General features: G+C 38.6%; 2 protein-coding genes across 3 annotated transcripts; one reads left to right on the top strand and one right to left on the bottom strand.

Moving 5' to 3' along the window:
• Positions 1-90: 90 nt before the first annotated feature.
• Positions 91-4,791, top strand: LOC108108470. Its single transcript, XM_017216528.2, has 5 exons — positions 91-1,364; positions 3,799-3,859; positions 3,909-3,983; positions 4,252-4,500; positions 4,565-4,791. The coding sequence occupies exons 1-5, from the start codon at positions 1,238-1,240 to the stop codon at positions 4,689-4,691; spliced, it is 639 nt and encodes a 212-aa protein (XP_017072017.1). The 5' UTR covers positions 91-1,237; the 3' UTR covers positions 4,692-4,791.
• A 2,240-nt stretch (positions 4,792-7,031) lies between these two features.
• Positions 7,032-17,394, bottom strand: LOC108108580 (glycogen-binding subunit 76A). 2 transcript variants are annotated; one of them, XM_017216672.1, is made up of 3 exons: positions 16,331-17,394; positions 9,740-9,959; positions 7,032-9,649 (listed from the first exon to the last, which is right to left on the bottom strand). In XM_017216672.1, exons 2-3 carry the CDS (start codon positions 9,905-9,907, stop codon positions 7,787-7,789), a joined length of 2,031 nt encoding a protein of 676 aa, XP_017072161.1. In that variant the 5' UTR covers positions 9,908-9,959; positions 16,331-17,394; the 3' UTR covers positions 7,032-7,786. The 2 variants fall into 2 exon arrangements, with proteins under 2 accessions (XP_017072161.1, XP_017072162.1); XM_017216673.1 differs by lacking the exon at positions 16,331-17,394 and adding an exon at positions 12,986-13,143.
• Between the last annotated feature and the right edge of the window lie 1,147 nt (positions 17,395-18,541).

Raw genomic sequence — 18,541 nt, 5'->3', positions numbered from 1 at the left:
CAAAACCAATTCTCAATAAATTGGCCGTCTTTTAGAAAGTTTAGGTTGTGTACATAATCACAATATTAATTGCCAAAAACAACTTATCAATTACGAATATCGTTAAAAGCAACAAAGAACTAATTGCGGTTACCATAAATTTCAGCATGAAACGTATTTTTTGTGGAAATCATTTAAAAAGAAATAAACACGACTGTGGCCCTTTAGCAACAAATCAACTTAGCAGTTTCGAATGCAGCGCCGCCCCATTGGCTGGCGTTTGGCTACAAAGTCAGTGGCAGTAGGAAAAGCAGCCTCAGCGGCGACTCTGGATCCTGACTCCGAAAATAGAAACGACTCCTTGCTGGTCCTTTCATTCAGTTTCATTCAGCTGGCGCTGCTGGAAGCGTGCGGACGTTCGTTGTTTAGAGCGCGGTTATAAAGTCAAGTGGCAAAGTGGCACTTTACAAAAAATACACAAAAAATTCAACAAAAATAAAAGGCAAAATTGAAACCAAAAAAAAATTTATAAGAGGGCACACAACGTGCGGGGGTAAAGTGCAAATGGTAACGGTAATTTGCAGACATTAGTTGTTACACAAACGTACACACACACACCCACAAACAGTCCGGTGATTAAATGCCGTGGAAGGAGAGGTGCGAAAAGTGTCACATTACGCATACGCAGCGTATGCCGGAGTTAAATGCTGAAATTTAAAAGCAAAACGAGCTGTTCGAGCTGGAATTGAAAATGTTTGTCGTAAAGTTATTTGGCCACTTAGTATGCCAAGCACGTAGTGGATTTTTGTGATGTGGATACGGCTCTTTGATTGTTTTATTAGCGAATCCTTTGGACAGCATTGAGCTGGTAGTTTGGATTTTCAGATATTCTAAAGAATTTGAGGACTTTTAAAATATATAGTTAAGCTATAAATATGTAATACATAAGGAAAATCAAATTAAAAACAAAATCACTAGGAGCAGTACCAGCCTCAACTTTTAAAAATCAAATTAAATGAGTATAAATATTAATTAAATAATAAATAAAAATATAGGAAATGTTTTATACAAGTGCAAAAAATAAATAACTCAAATATAACACAAAATAAGACATAAATTATTGACTGATCTAATAACGAACTTTTGAGCTGAAAAACAACGCAAGGCTAAAGTGCACAAATATAATATTTATAACTGTAATAAATTGTTAAACATATAATTCATAAAGAAAAGAGGAAAATATTTATACAAGTTAGATATGAGTCAAATGCAACTGCAGTCGCAACGCGTTCGCCGCGGACGTCACCATCACCGCCATCAGTCCGCAGAGCCTTGCGAGTGTTTACGTCCTGTGATAAGAGTTTTTGGTCTGCTGACTTCATTCGGTAAGCTCAAGTGGCCGGAAATCCACGCCAGTGGAATGTAATTCCTCGGTGGCCAGGTGACCCCCGTCTCGAGATAATGCCAATCACGATATGGGGTTATGATGCATGTGCATGCATATATGTACGGGTGTGTCTGCGAGTGCTCAGCTTTTCTTTTGCTGGCCCTTTTCGGAATGTTTACCCTTGACAAATCGTAGGAAATGCTTGTGCATTGAAACCGTAGCCTCGGGATATGTTGAGTGCTGTGGCTTATTTTATTTCTTGGCACTGAATGGGAATTCTAAGGCTAAGATGCTGAATAGGGACATGCTCTTATTGGCTCCCTTTGTTGTTTCTTTCTATGCAAATTATTCCTCGAGACGTTTTTTCTTGTACACAAAAGTTGTAGACTTGATTGGGTAGACGCAGGGAAATAAATTCTAATAAAAGAGAGACATTTTTTATATCAATTATTGTCATTTCAATAGCAAAATATTTTGAATTTTTATAAAGTATATTTATGTTTAATTGCTTCTTAGCAAAGGTAAAAACTTGATTTGCAAATCACATTTCAGTTCAGTGCAAATATTATTACCTAAAAACAAATATTTACATATTTTTATTTATCAATTTCAAGCAATTAAATTAAAAATGATTTGTTAAGGCCAGCTTTGTGTTCTGCTTTTTCTGGCCAAATTTCGGCAATAAATTCACGCTAACAAGCAGCATATTTGTGGCATTTTGTCTGTCAATTTATGAAGAAAAATTGAATTTACTCAACAACATTTATAAAAAGTAATAATTTAATTTAAATATTTTCCTTTATAGTCTAAATTTTTTCACTCTATATTTTTTCATCATTTATCTGCATCCCAAACTGAAACTGAAATACAATCAAATTTTTTATCGAATTTTTCCGGCCATCTGGTGCAGTTATCAAACTTGGCTTAAACGCTTATCACGGTCAATCATAACGATTTTCCGGCACCATCTGACTTTTCTCGAATGCGCTTAAAATAGTGCTCCCCCTGGTTTTTCCAGAGTTTGATAAATTGCCGGGATGCAGCATAACAAAAACTTTGGGTCAAGTTCAAACTAATTTCTTTGCAAATTGTTTTGGGGTTTATTATGGATGCAGTGGCACGCAGAAAAACAAAGTAGAAAATCTTGATGTAGTTCATAAACCCCGCATAATATCTAGGGGGATGGAGAAGGGGATTGCCCAAGGAAATTCTCTGTCAGAGCCATTAACAAGGCATTGGCCTCTATGCAGCTTGCAGCTCAAAACTCGCATCCTGTGCCAAGAGCACAATTTCCCCTGACTCTGCTTTCCCCCTTATCAGCAACTTTTCCATACGGTCGACAATGAGCATTGTTGTTAGCCTTTTGGCGCCAGCCATTCGCCAAGTTTTCCTTCTTCCCCGGTATCTATTTTCCCCCCATCGCTTTCAATTATCCAGATAATTTTGCATGTTTTTTCGATTTCCGCTTTTTCGATTTTTTCCTTTGACAGCATTTAATGTAATTGGTTTGGTTTTGGTTCTGCAGTTTCATTTAAATATGGGGCATATATCTAACTGGCTTAATCCGATTGGTTTTTCGCGGCTCGGCATAATAAAAACAACTTAATTAGATTGGGTTTTTATGGGGTTAATGGGCGTGGCGGCTTCTGTGGGCCATATCTTACACATTGGCAGTGGATTTCCTCGAGAGACAAAACAGGGGACCGAACCCATAATGTGGCAAGAATATGAATATTTTTGAGGGCTGTTTGACAAAAAAAAGTGCGAGGGTGGTAGAAGAAGTTGTCTATTTAAGAACTTTACTTTTATCTATAAATATGATTGTTAATTTCCTGTAATTACTAATTAAAATCTTGTTTTTCTAAAGAATGCTAAGTAAGCAACGAAGATTGTTCAAAAATATGTTTAAGCCAATAGTAAAGTTGATATCCATATATCCATATTATGATAAAATAGATTCAGCTTTATGATTTATACTACGATAACAATGTCAGGGGGTTTAATGAACTATATACTACTGTGTATTAAGCAAATTTAATTTCTTAATTAATTTCTTATTAAATTGTTACATGAAGATATTTGTTTTTAAGTGAATTTTTTATTATTAATATGATTTATTGGGGTAAGTGCTAAAAAGGCTGAATAGGCTGAACCATACTAAAAATTATGTTCTCAAAATAGTTATCTCCCAGCAAAAGTTTCCTACAAACTTCTTAAACCCACCACGTTTCCTTTCATTGGTTTTGTATTACACTTTATGGCCCAAGCGTGGTAAACAAAAAAGCCCCAGCTCAATAAATATGCTTATAAATATATTTGCGTAGACAAAATCACATTATTTTATAGGCTCATTCAAGGATAACACTCCCTGTCCCAGCCCGCCAGCAAGGACCCTCTGGACCCAAACTTTCTTAAGCCATTTTTCATTTCAGTTATCTGCGGCGTTGGCGTTGATGTCTACATGCACGGCTATCAGGCCGGTCTCTATATAGTGTAAGCCAGATATCCAATATCCCCAAGAAATACATTAATTTCTGGTTAGTTTTTCAGCCGTGCTGGTCATGTTCATTGAAATCAAGTGGCTGGTTACTATATTCCTCCAACTTCAGTGCTCAGAGTGGGTATTATTTTAGATTGCTTGGACTATTAAATATTCTATTAAATATCTCATTTAATATGCAAAATGTTTTATGAAAGATCAAATTTGTTTACCCTTATTCGGCAAAATAAAAGCTTTATATCTGGAAATATTTTCATTACCGCGTTTCTTATAAGAACTTATACGACCAGAATATGAATGACAAACTAGCTAGTTAATTTTTCTCAGTGAAATTATTTGCCTAAAATGTGACCATACTCATATTTATGATTTAAATTTGTTTCAGGGATAATTACCAGCGGAGGTCCTGCAACTGCTTGGCCTGCTGGCGTCTTTCGGCGATTTGTGGTGGATGGCGGCCCACTCCCGTTTATGCGGTCATCGGCATCTGCCTGATACTATATCCCCATAATCTGTGGCTCAGCTATGTTGCCGGGATGTTCCTGATACTTCTCGGGGTCCTCAGACTCTGTACGTTGCTGAGGCTCAGTCCCTCGAAGGAGGAGGGCCTCCTGCCGCAGTGCGACTTTGAAAAGTGATGGCAGACAACGCATATCTTTGGTATTTGTTTTTAATGTCTGTTTGTTTTGTGTTGATAGGGTCTCCAGCTTTGTGGATAACATGGAGGATGACTTCGCAGAGGTTAGTGCCTCTCAGGCGGCCTTGGATGATGAAGCGGAGGAGGAGGGCGACGACCACCCGGTCATAGATGATGATGTTTGCTAATAGCTTAAGTTAGCTTTTCTGCCTAATGTAATGTGAGATTTTAAATTATTTAACATTTATCCAATAATATACGGTTTGTAAAGAGGTTTCGATTGAAAAGTTTGGTGAATTTTAATTTTCTTTGCTGATGATGATCTTTACAAGAAGTATTTTATGAGTTTGTACAGTAATAAATTAAACTTCTTCAATGTTATAAATTATATATGAATAATCTAGATTAGCATCAACAGTCGAGTCAATTACCTACATAAACTTTGCCACCAGAGGGTTTTCTCTTGAAGTTAGAATAAATCAGGTTCAGATCAGGCGGCTTTGTCATATGGCTCATAATGGTTGTGAAATTTAAAACAGTTGTTTGTCACTTCAATGCAAGTAATATAGATTGGTCATTATTTTGTACTCATATATTAGGAACAGTCTGAACATTCTGCTACGACAAATATGAGTCAGATTTCGAGAATAAATCGTTAAGCCATCGGTAAAGATTATCGGATCACGGTTCAAACATTTTCTGTTACGAATGTTACAAAAATCAGTTTTAAATTTGCTAGCAACAGACATGTTTTCTATGAAAAGCAATTGGCCATCAGTTGGCCGAACCTTAAACTTGGCATGCATTTCAAGTGAGTAATCGTCACTGCCCATTTAGAGCTCTATAAACTTAACATCAATATCGTATTTGCAAATCAAACATCCGAAAAATTTAAATTTACTCTATTCTTTTGTATGGATTCATAGCAGGTGGCCATTCCAGATACTGTTCTTTATGTTTTATCCGTAAGATAATGCTATGTATCTGATGGAAAATTCCATGGGGTTATAATAAAAGCAAACGTTTTATAAAGTTTATTTTCATAGAAATCAATTAATGAGCTAGAATGTCCTTATAAATAGAATAATCAAATCGAAGACAAAGCTGAAACTTTGTTTCCTGTGACTATTTTAAAAAGTTAAATACTGAAATGTCACCTACCTGTGAAGACTTTTACCATTTTGCATAAATTAATATGTGCTCTGCATTTGTTTCGCCCCCTGAACTGCCACCTGTTCCTCAGTTTATTTCGATGACACAAAAGAAAACACTTTCAAGACATGCAACAATTTTCCGTTGGCATTAGTATTTTATTGTGGGTTCTTTATTATTCTTTTGTTAGTGTGAAGTGGAACTCATGCTGACAAAAGTCCCGCCCACACAAACCTTAACAAGTTTCTGGTTTTTGGGCAGATCTCATAACATTTTTCCGCATTTCTCGCGGAATACTCACGCTTCAGTCTAAGTCATTTGGTTTGGGGGGACTTTTGTAATGCTACTGAGGATTCTGCTATGTTAACATATGTAAATAGTTGTAACTTTTAAAGTTCGTTTTTATTTGTTGTTTTGCTTATTTTTGTTTCATACATGTTTGCTATGCAATAAACATATTTAATAGGTATTTTATTTTAATCATACACTTTGTTTAACTATTATTCTCTCTTTTTCGAGTTTTCGGTCGGAAAACCTGAGGTAGCTGCGTTTTCAATTAATTTTTATAAGTAGTTATTCGCATGGGTGTCCCTGATATAGGCTAATTAAGGTTCAGTTGTGGCTAAGAAGAGTGCTTTCTGATGGTTTTTATTATTTGGAAAACATAAGGATAAGTAAAGTAAAAGAATCAACGAAAGAGGAATAACTAAATTTTATGTTTATTTTATTTTGTATATAGATATTTATATAATATTACGATATATATTACGCATCAACATATACATAAAAAATATTGAAATCGTTTAAATTAAAAGTAAAGAATATTTAAAAAATCAATCATTAGAAGAATATCAACATTCAAGAGAAACAAAAGTTAAGGTTTGTCTGTCGTGTCAGATGGTTGAAAAAGTATTTCCGATCGGGGTACAAAGATCATAGGATTGGAGTATTCCCTTTGGGACTGTAGACAGTCAAAAGGTAGCAAAAGTAAACCCGAATTGACTAGATAATGGATGTTGGTTAGTTATAGTTGACTTTTGGCATGGTCTCTGTGCTCGAATGGATCCACAAACAAGGCTATAAAATGATCTGGCAACTGTCGAATGAGAGCTATCGTATAGTTGCTCTTACTAAGCGAAGAGTTTATAAATGGATGGTGCTAAGCTCGTATACTTCTCAGAACTGCTGCTGAACTAAGATTAATGGCAATTAATCTTATCACAAAAATGATATCTTTAAGAGTACATCAACTGGCAGAAATCCAGTCTTTATAACCCGATCCACCTGACTGCGACCTGGAAGGGCTTTCCCTCGACAAACAAACCTCGGAACAAACCAAATGAAAATTGGGAAGAAACTGAAAACAGAAGAAGACATTGAAGAAACTGATCTGATTTTTAGTTTGTTATCACTTGCTCTTCTTATAACATACGACTAACAACTATCTTTGGGATTCATTCGAACTTTGCTGGCTTTTGTTCTTGCTCGCACTACTCTGCTTTGTTTTTACTTTATTTTTGTGGCGCTCATTTAGCTCTTACAGCTCCTCTTCCTCCTTCTCTAATCCCTTCAATCTTTTCCGTTCTATAAAAATATAAACAATGTTTGCCTTCGCGCTGAAGGTTAGGGTGGTTCGATTTCTCGGTGTACATAAACTACAATATCCTGGAATGGGATAAGTAATTGTTGTCAGTTTATAAGGTAACTACGGTTAAGTTTCCTTTTGCCATCTTTTTTGCTAGTCTGAGATTTTCATGAAGTGATTTAGGCTATAAAATTTCAGAAAAATGTTCAGATATGAAGACAGCTTTTAAGTCTGCCATTTAATAAACAAAAGTTGTTTAAGAACTGCCAAAGAATTACTTATACCCTTCCAGAATCTCTAGTGCATAATCGAAACACCCTAATGAAGAGGTAGCCTATTAAAGGTAGATATTCTGATCTGTGATCTCTGACTGGCCGGTCAACTGGGACTTGAGGGACTCGAATTCTTTCGGGGACGTAGACACAACGTCAAGGTCCGGGATAAGTCCCTGACCTTGGTGTCATGCCAATGGGTAGAGGGTGGATGGATGCGGGATGGTTTCTATACGGAGTGCCAGTGCCTTTAGTGCGGGCCCATCGCCACCGGTTAGTAGAAGGAGCTGCACCAGGCATCGCCCGCCGTGGGGCTTAGCATTCCGACCAGATTGGCACCGTGGCCGGAGGTTACGGCGCCAGTCGCCACGGTCGGAGGCGATGCCGTCGAGCTGCCGGTGGTATGTGTCGAGCTGGGCAGACACTGGAAGCAGTAGTTGGCCCCGTAATTGTTGTCCCAGAACTGCTGGCCCTTGCACTGGAATCTCACGGCGAATTCTAGTCTCTGGCCCACGTGCAGCGAGTTTCCGAACAGCACAAAGGTAAAGATGTCAGAGAAGCCATCGCAGGAGTTCTCCACGTAGTTGGCCTGCAAGTCGGCATAGCTCCTCCACCCGTCCAGCGAGTACCTTATATGCACCGACTTGTGGAAATCGAGGTTGCGCACGCGCACCGATCCAGATATCGTCTGGTTGATATTATCCGACACGGCAGCGTTTTCCAGCGACACCTGCTTCTCCCTGACCGCATCGAGGAACTTGGGCAGTCCACCTGGCTGCTGGAACAGCGGCATCAGTAGCTTATCGGATTTGGGACCCAGCTGTAGAGGTGGTTCCGACTCCAATATCTCTAGATCCTCGAACGCCGATTTGGGTATGTTAGGTATCTCGTCTAGGAAGGTCTTAACATCGGCCAAATCGAGGCCAAGAACATCGGCAAACCTCACGATCTTCTTGCGTCCTGGAGTTCCGGGTGGTGTCTTTCCCGTCTTAAGGGAGGAGCAGCGCCTGATACGCTGGGGTCTGCAATCATCTTCGTCATCTGTAGTATCAATGCCGTGACTGTGGTGACCTCCACTCTTTTCCACAGCCTCAGTGGCATCCTGTTTGGCCTGTTCGATTTGGGCCAGATCCACATTTACGGTGAGATTACTGGCTGATTTGTCTGTTTCATCCACACCACTGTCCGGTGAGAGCTCCACGTCTTTGGTTTCCTGAAGGGTCCTGTCTGGGGAGGAGGTTTCCTCTGTGGGTGATCTTTCATAGGGGGTTTCTGTGGGGGATTTGTACGAGGTTTCCTCTTGGACTCTGTCATTGGAGGTTTCCTCTTGGACTCTGTCGATTGGAGTTTCCTCTTGAACTCTCTCGTAAGGTATTTCTTCCTGAACCCTCTCCTGGGAGTTTTCTTTTTGAACTTTATCATAAGGGGTTTCCTCTGGGGCTTTGTCATTAGAGATTACCTCTTCTTGTGGAGCGGCGACCAACTCTTGAACTCTGTTTGTAGTACCAGCTACCTCCAGGACTTCCTTCAGTTCTAGTTCCTCCACTTCCTCAAGATGCCCATTGCTGAGCTTCTCCTCTTCGGGCTTCGCCTGCTCTACTTCCCTCAAACTGATGCTATGCTTCTGAAGCTCACTGAGGATCTGGGCCTGCAAGAAGGTCTCGTCCTCCTGGACCACGTCCTGCCCAGCTGGCTGTTCCTCCTGCACTCCGTTGACCAGTCCATGCCTTCCATTTATTTGTAGGGTATTCACATACTCCTTGAGTTCCGAGGCTGGCAGCTTTTGGTCCTGGGCAGCTGCAGCTGTGGATGTGGAAGCGGAAGCATCAAAGTAGGGGCCATCGGTGCTGCTGCTGTGACTGCTGGCCATTGAGGCGCAGGCATAGCCCGACTCCGCCGTAGAGTTGTGCGGCGTATTCGAGGCGGTTTCGATCAGGCGCAGGTACTCGCACTCGTCCACAGGACTACCCGGCGACTCCAGCTCGCAGTCGAAGTCGAAGAAGGAGTCGGACTCATGGCGAAGTGGCTGCAGATCCGTCACCGTCTGTTCCGAGTCGTGGGAATTAACCCACGTGTTCGTACTGGTTCCATTGATGATCGGCTCGTCCTCGGCGTTGCCCTCGCCCTCCTCGGTTGTCTGTGGGGAAAAGATATTCAATTAGGGTTAGAAGTGCAGGTATACGTGTATCTTCAATTTTGTATAATAAACAATAATGTTAATAATCACCTGTGATCCCAAGGTGCGCAGCTTGGAGGACAGACTCCGTGCGAATGCCTCGGCTCTTCCGCGACATGAGGACATCCCTATGGTTGGTATGATGGAGATAATGCTGCAGGGCGGCCTGCTGTCCGGAGTGCTCGTGTGTGTCAGAGGTATATCGCCGGGATCGTTCATTTACGTCACGTCGGCACACAATCGTGTCTGGTGCAACCGATCTGCGGAATATCTGCAAATATAGTAGAATCGGGATATGTGACGTGAGTGATATATGGAAGCGGGATGAGCAACTTTTAAGTAAACAAATAAATTCACGCGAAATGTTGTTTTCCATCACTTTCCCTTTCCGCTTTCCCCATGTTTTTCGGTGGCATTATAAAACAGCTGGGAAAATTCATATGCAGTATATCTGCTTTTATTATCCTCAGAGAATTTTTCATTTTTCATTTCTCTTTCGCTGTTTGGGTTTTTTTTATTTGATTTAGTTGGTTGTCATTAAAATTTAAATAGACTATTGAAAGAATTTGTTCTGGCCCCCCAAAAGGTGAATAATTCTGCAAATTTACGATCCTGCTGTTTTTATATCTTTTAACTTTATAGGGTTATTCATATTCTTATTAAATTTAAAATACTCTTATTAAATAATATTTGGCTTTAGCAGATAGTATACAAACTAAAAGTAATACAAAATTTAACTATATTTATATTCTTCTAAAAGTTTCAATGGATTTTAACGTTAGTGTATAAAAGCTTTTTAAAGAGAACTTCTTGTCTGGTTTCATTTCTTCATTTTTAATGCTAAGACAAGATAATAATAATTCATAAAATCATAAATCTATTGAAAGATTATGTAATTCGTTTTCCCAAAATAAATGTTAAGAATTTGTAATATTTTTGAGAGCATTCAGTCAGGTGATGAAATCCCGTGATAGATGGTCCCACGATCCACCAACCACGAACCATGTCAATGAGGTCCCCCAATTAACCGGGTGACCGTAACAAATTGTTAACACCTCTCTGTGTTGCTCTTGGCAGATGGCAATGTTATTGTTTTCATTTTGCGACGGCTGCACGTGCATTACCTTTGATCAGGTGCAAAGCCAAGCCACGCCCATTAATCGATCTAGATAATGAGAGCGAGAGGGCGTTCGAACCAGGAGAGGAAGTGCCGCCCAATTAAGACATCAGAGTTTTTATTTTCGAAATTAGATGCGCCAATCGAGACGAGACAAAGTCAATTGGCCTTGAACTTTCCGTGGCATTTGCTTTTTTGACTACTTGGATTTTCCGTCTCTCTTTTGTTTTATGTCCGAGTATTTTACTTTTTATCTTTGGCAGCATGCATAGGAAATTTAATTAAGCAGTAAAATGAGTAGAAGAAGTATAAAGATTGAATTGAACTTTTTCCCTCGCCAAATGGCGTCGACAAAGTTTTAAATAAACAAACGATCGTCTGACAATCGATCGATTAAGGAGGTCGAAATGCCGATCTCTTTAAGATTTCCTTAAATTTAAATGCATATCCATATAGTATATAGAGATATATGAGGTGATGGCACTTATGGCAGATATTTCGTGATTCATAGACATCCCTTGAGTATCCGAACCTTTATTTATTTTTTTGGCCTATAGATAAAGTGAATATTATTTTGGCTTCTGGCCAAGTGGCTAAATGCGTTTTGGGCGCTAATGACGTTGGGTCTAGAATGGCATTACAAAACCAAATGTATACGTTTAAAAATCAAAAGTGCTTTGAATTATTGTTTAATTACGTTTGGCTTTATTATTTGCCAAATTAAGGAACCATTCAAAACAAATTAAACACCTGAAAACCTATGATAAACTTCAGGAATCATTAAAACTAAAAACAAAATATATACGTTCTAGAGTCACTTTTACTCTCAGTTGTTCAGAAAATTCTCATTTCGAATATAAATATATTCTAAGACATCTGCTATATAAATAATAATTGCTAATGCAGCGTCTCAAGCTCACATTTTATAAATAAAATATATGTACGGAAAAAGAAAATGAAAAGAAAATAAATAACATGAAAAGGAAATCTATAAATAAATCTAAGACAACATATGTCTTTGACTTCTATTTTACGGCCAAAGTAACATTTCCGTTTTTTTTTCTTCGTATATTTGCCATTTTATTTGCGATTCCTTCCAATTATTTTCTTGGCGAATTTACGTTTTGTTTTGACTGAAACTGCGTAACTGCAAAAGTATCTTTCGCTTCTAGTCTGCGACTTAAGTAGATACACGCACTGAGCCGAAAGACACTCGTAAAGCCGCTTAATTGAATTAAATTGGTGGAAATGTACGGAATTGATATTAAAGTGGACACCCAACGACTCACGCAATAAAAAAGTTATTTGAATTATGCTTTATTGGTTCATAGTGGATGTTTGGGGAATGAAGTCAAGGTGCTGTTGAGGTGCCAATTTTGAACAGGCATTATAGTATTAAAGTACTACTGAATACGAGCAAGATAAATGTCAGTTTTTAGTAATCAAAAAGTCTATTTTTTGAATAATTTATACGAGGTTTTTCAACCCCCTCTTGAACTTAACTTTCAGTTAAAACATATAATATTTTGGCCAGTTTTACCAAAGTACTCGTATATGTAAACTTATTTAAATTTAAAAAAGCCCATATAAAAAGTGACTTAGGCTTCATGTTTCACTTTAAAGATTTTAGAAAACATCTTCAGTTGTTTGAAAATCGACGTTTTAAGGGAAACCTGATGAAGAAAGTCTTTATTTTTAAACTGATTCCCAGTGTTTACAAGCCCTTAATTGCTGCTGACAGACATTCTTATCAGCTGCATCTCCCAGATGCATTTGTCATGTCAATTAGTTAGTCACTGGTCCAGAGATAGATGCGCCATTAGCTGTTCACACCGTTTAAAGTTTAAATAGTTCGATGAGATGTTTCTAGGCCTACCGACAACCGACTACCCACTGCCGCTATATTTTGTTATTGCCGGTCGCCGGCTTATCACCTGAACCACACATGATATTTGCCAGTGGCCGATGGATGGGTGAGTGGGTGGCTTGGAGGCTTTAGTATTTGGGGGGTGTTTGGGTGGTGCTGCGAACGGAACACTTAATCATGCTGCGGCGGCGTCTCGATTATGAGGCGTGATAACGAATTTGCAATTTTATTTATAGAAATCAGAATTGACCCGCGAACCGCGAACCACGAACGCCTCTCTCACGGTTGCACTCTCCGTGGGTTTTTCACTTACACTAGACGACGATGATGTAATCGAACGCTTCGCCACAAAGCTCTTGTTGGATTTCTTAATTGGTATTATATTTAAAAGTCCTTAATTTAAGTCGAACTAGTAACAGAACCAAGACCGCCGAAAACCACTCGAACTGCACCACGTCTGCAGCGTCACGGTGTCGGGCATGCACTGACTACCCACCGATCTTTTTGTTGTGTTTTTGGCATTCAGCAAATCCACCCTGATTGATAAGGCAAAATCGGATCGGAACGGATCGGATCGGATGGGATGCGATGCCGTGCGATGGGATCGAATCGAAATCGAAGCGCAGCGGAGCGAAATCGCAAATCGCAGCCAAACACTGCCCTCAAGCTGATTGCACTCACCCCGCATCCGCATCCGCCTCCTCGGGAATCCGAATCCGTATCTGAATCTGAATCCGCATCTGTATCTGTATCTGTATCTGTAAATGTATCTGTAGCGGTTCCCCTATATCTGCAATCGCAGTGCATCCTAAAAGGTAACTGCAGCGCCGATTCTCGATTCTGGCAGACAGCCGCCGCTATAGTCAGATGCTCGTGATCGGTGACGTCGCAGCCTCGGATGTCTGTCTCAATCTTAATCTTAGCTAACTGCTCTTTGAAGTGCCCTTTTTCGGCGGAGGTATTACGAAATTTAAGGCAACTTGTAATCAAATTCATTTTTAAGGCACTTTAAGATAAATAAATGTATTTTTGGTAGAACTTAACAAGAAAGGAAAACAGTTTGAATATGGAATAAGTTTTAACACGTCAGTGTTTTCAGATTAATATTCCATTACACATATAGAAAACCTCAGTTGCCATACTTATGGATATAAATGATCAATGATCAATATCTAATAATATAGTATATGATTTCTAAACAATGTTAATCCAAAGAGCTTAGAATCATAAGCATAAATTATTTTTTCCGCATCGAGCAAACCCTCCTACGGATTTCAGTTACTGCAATAAATTGGTAAATAGTGTGACATATTGCTGTGGCCGTATCAACCGTGTTACCCGCAGATAAACTATCAGCGTTTAATATTTGTTGTCCTTCCAGCCTCGTGGCTTTGGAAAACATTCCGGGACTGCCCGCTGTGATTGTGAGATTATATATTCTTATATATAGTATATGTATGCCCGAATTGGCCATTCGATATGAGCCTAATCAGCGTACGGTTTTTGCATTTGCCGGTTGGGCATGAGATTAGGTAACTAATTTGATACTATTTAAGTTCGGCGCAGGAGTAGTTTGTAATCCTGATTTAGCAATACTTGAGTTAGATTGATGGATGACAGGGGGCCTAAAGGTGATAAGAGTGCCGAGCGGATCATTGAACTGTTCTACAAGGCAAATATGCTCAGAGAACTTAGTCTTAACAGGCAATTAATTAGAAATATAAAGCTTGAAGATAAGATAAGATGGTTCTGTACATAATTCTAACTGGTTAGATAAAGATTCTAAATGTTATCAAGATGCCTTTAAGTGTACAACCGATTTGGTTATTGAAATAAATATGGAATCTAAGAGATTAAAAAAATAGTAATAAAGTTCGTGATTAGGTAGAAAATTATATAAATCCATCTAAAGAAATAATATCTATGACGTGAAATTTGTAATAATTTTATGAAATTACTGAATTTGTATTTTCTTTTAAGCTAATTATTACGTTTAAAGTGAAATTATAAAGTTATTTGTTTGTTTTTAATATTATAACATTTGTTAAGAATATTTTTTCTTATTTATCTTTAAATTATGTTTATTAAGTAAAATAAATAGCATACTCAATTTTGATTTCATCTGAGAGATTCGTTTGAATAAGCTAGCTAGTTTGAATTGGCCAGCTAATAGAGGGAAAGGAATATCATTAGAGAACATTTTCACGCTGTCATTCACTGTCGCATATATCATTAGCATGAGTTCTATTCGGACCGGCAAGTGCCGCCCGCGCATTGGAAAGAGCTCAATAGATACGTGTTCCACCCATCAACAAACCGCAACAGCTGACTGGCTTCTTTATTTATAAATAAACCAAAATTAATAATATATAATATTAATGGTGAATTAGCTGAAATTTAGACCTGGGCATGTGGCTCATTCCCGGGAATTTGGATAACGACAGGGGCGGGAGCACCCAAAATAAAATCGATTTGCATCAGAACTTCACCGCAATAAATTTGAAATACACAAGTGGCTTACACGAGCCTCGTTTGAAGCGCTAATTTGCGTTCGGTAATTTTCCCTATCTATCAGATACATTGCGTGCGTGTGTGTGAGTGCGTGTTCTCGGATGTGGGTGGTTTCCACATTCATTTTTTCTTTTCGCTTTTCGGCAGCGCGTGGATTTTTTTATTTATATTTGTATGACATTGCTACCCAACGAAATGTCAAAAGCAAACAAAGCCAAGCACCGTGAAAGGCAAAAAGAACTGGAAAAACGCTTGCGCCGTCCTGAAAACTAACTTACAGATACAAAGATACTTCGGGGGGAAGAATACTTTCGCTTTCAACTGGCTTTCGCGTTCCCTTTTTTATGGCTATTGTTGCGGACCAGAGCACTGCGAATATTCTGGCTTGTTTTGATTACTGGGATAACGAGATTTGGATTGTTTTGTTTTGATTCCGGCAGCCAAGAAAATGTGCTCATAGGTTGTTACGAGTCCGAGATATTGATTTGGGGAAAGGACTAGTCCGGCAGTGTATTTGTTATATAAGAGCTACATAGAATGCTACTGAATCAAAATCAGAAATATTGGCTTTATTTCATCATCAATTCATGTTGTATTATGTTTAGTTTATGTAACAAATATTTTTTAAGTTCCTGGAGACAAAACAATTTTCTAGTTTTTACTTAGTTACCCCTTTTTATTTATCAATAGTTGCTGTTTTGTTTGATTGATGCAAAATAAATAAAGTAATTAAATAAAATATAAAGTCTTTCATACAAAATCACTGCCAGAACCGGTTAATCGGTATGCTCCACTTTACGCGTAAGACTACTTGCATGTTCTTAATTGATAGCTATAGTCCGGTCTGGGATATGTCTTGAACCCCCTGAACTTGTACTCAATTGAACTTGTTCTGACTTTTGAGTTTCTTTCGTGTTACACTGACAAATATGGAAAACTCCATGTCCAGTTCAGCAAACAAGGCTTTGACTTTAAGAGGCAAAGCCAATGTCAAATGTATCCGATGGATGTACGCACACGCTAATTGCAGCATCATCAATGGAAGGTACATATTTATGATACTTAAAATCAGCACGCAAGGATTATGAAACACGCTCTTAATTACTGTATACATTATGATGATTTTTAATAAATATGATTTACCAACCTGATGTTTTAATATTATTCCAAGGCGTTCCCTTTTCAGCCTTTGCCAGTGTTTTCCTCGCGCCCGTCGGCGTAGCAATAAAAAGAATTGCTTGTCAAAAGCTGTGGCATAAATATCGCCTACATATACCGATTCTAGGTATATATAGTTACTATATATGCTGGGGCCTTTTGGTTATTGCGTGCCCTGCTGTCGTTTATGTTTCGATGCCAAAGGAAGTGACCCAATGTTGGGGAAAGGTTACCGAAGGATATTCGCCAGTCGAGAACTTTCACTTTTACTTGCCGCACACACACACAGGTACACAAGCCGCCAGGGGGCGCTAGTTAGATAACACTTTCTTTTTCTCGGATTTTTCAGATATGTTTTCAATTATCTTGCTATTCAATTTGATTTTTCTATATTGAGGATGTAAATTTGTTGTAAAACCTTAATTATTTCGTTTATATTTAGCGCACTCTCGTTTTGATTTGGGTTAAGGCTTTGATAAGGATCCGTCGGGGTGTTTCGGCTTTCACGAAGGCACGCGAAAACTTTTTGACTACAATAAAATTTTCACTTTTTCCCAGCGCAGCGTTTCGTTTTTGGCTTTATGTAGTCGTCTATGTAGTTACGTGGATTTTAGCTAATATTGTTATTATTTTTATTTATATTTTTGCCAGCGCTGAGTGGCAGCCGTGGCAGCAGCGCCCGTTGGAGTGGCAACGTTGGCGACTTGGTCGCAATAAGAGTGTCATTCAAGGGCATTGCAAGGTCGCAGCAGTTGCGTCTTTCGCCCACTGGCAACTGAGATGCGAGAGCGCCAAACGACGGCCTCTTTTCGGTTTCAGTTCTCCGATACACAGATACAAAGATTTTCGAGAATTATTTCGTTTATTTATTTATTTTTTATTTGCCATATCAGAGTGGAGAGGAGGGAGAGGGGATTTTGTCACGAAGCGCTTTTAATTATTATTATTAATTTGCCTGTCGGTGTATCTGTCGGATACGGTTTTTAGACTAGGCCTGAGTCTTCTACCTCCTAATTCGCCCGTTTGGCCGTCCTGTCGTGTGGCAACTGAGGCAAGTCTCGCCAAAAGTTGCAACCTTTGCGGTCTCACTTTCGCTCTCGTTCTCACCGCTCTTCTCTGGCCAATTCTCTCGGGAATTCTCCCGCTCGGCGGGCGGCTTTTGGGTGGTGCTGCTAGATATAGCTGGGTTCTAAATGCCAACGATAAGAGAGCGGCAACAATCGAGAGAACTCACTTATTAATTGATGAACAGTGGTGCCTTGATTTGGATTTTGGTACTCGAAATTAAAAAAATTTATAAACATAGATCTTTATTTACACATTTTAATAGCTATTAAATTTTTTTATATATTATATGATTTTACTTTTGTTTATCAACATAATAACATATTTTAATAGCTATTAAATATAATTAATAGCTTTGAGCTTTGTTTAAAATTGTAAATGTAAATTTGTTTGTAAGTTTTTGGCTTTTTATATTAATAAATCTGTCTGATCCAGGAAACTTATGTTATACTTTTTAATAAAAAACGAATTTTAAAAATATTTAAGATGTTAGATATAGATAGCTTGCGATTGCTTTAATAATTTTCAGGGAGCTACTTAAAGTCTTTTCTATTTAAAGTCAAATTAGGTGATAAGTTACATTTGGTTGTCTACTGCTAAAGTGCTTAAATTCGCTCTCTTTTTTAATTTTTATCAAAAACCACTGTGCAGCATTTGTTTGCTGTTTGAGTTACGCTCTCAGTTTGAATTTCTCTCGGTGCGGAGATGTCTCTCAGCTGAGGCTCTCTTCATCGCTCCACTCGGCAAATTGGGAGCCGGCATTTCGAACATTTTTGTTTTTTGTTTATATTTGCATACCCAAATTGTTTGCCCGATTTCTGTGTTCGTTTCATTATTTTATGAATTTTTTTTCGCTTTTGTAGTAGCCTGGTTTTCTACGTGCTGTTATTTATCTCACTTACTCACTTAAGATAAACTGAGGCACAGATACGAATTTATCTTGGGGTAAAATTATTGGGTAAAATGTACTCTCTGTTATTTTTAAAGTGCGTTGACTGCTGGGAGAACTGTGCGGGTAGATGCAGGAATTGCAATTGCACTTAAATGGAAATGGCACTTCTGTTGGCTGCAGATACATATGCAAAGAAACATTCTCTTTGGATAGCCTCTCTTGACAATTCTTGTCCTGACCATT

This window comes from Drosophila eugracilis, unplaced genomic scaffold, assembly GCF_018153835.1.
Source record: "Drosophila eugracilis isolate 14026-0451.02 unplaced genomic scaffold, ASM1815383v1 contig_2154, whole genome shotgun sequence".
In the NCBI taxonomy this organism is placed as follows: Eukaryota; Metazoa; Arthropoda; class Insecta; order Diptera; family Drosophilidae; genus Drosophila; species Drosophila eugracilis.
Note: the sequence above shows the minus strand (reverse complement) of the source record. Positions and strands in the feature narration are given on the sequence as shown.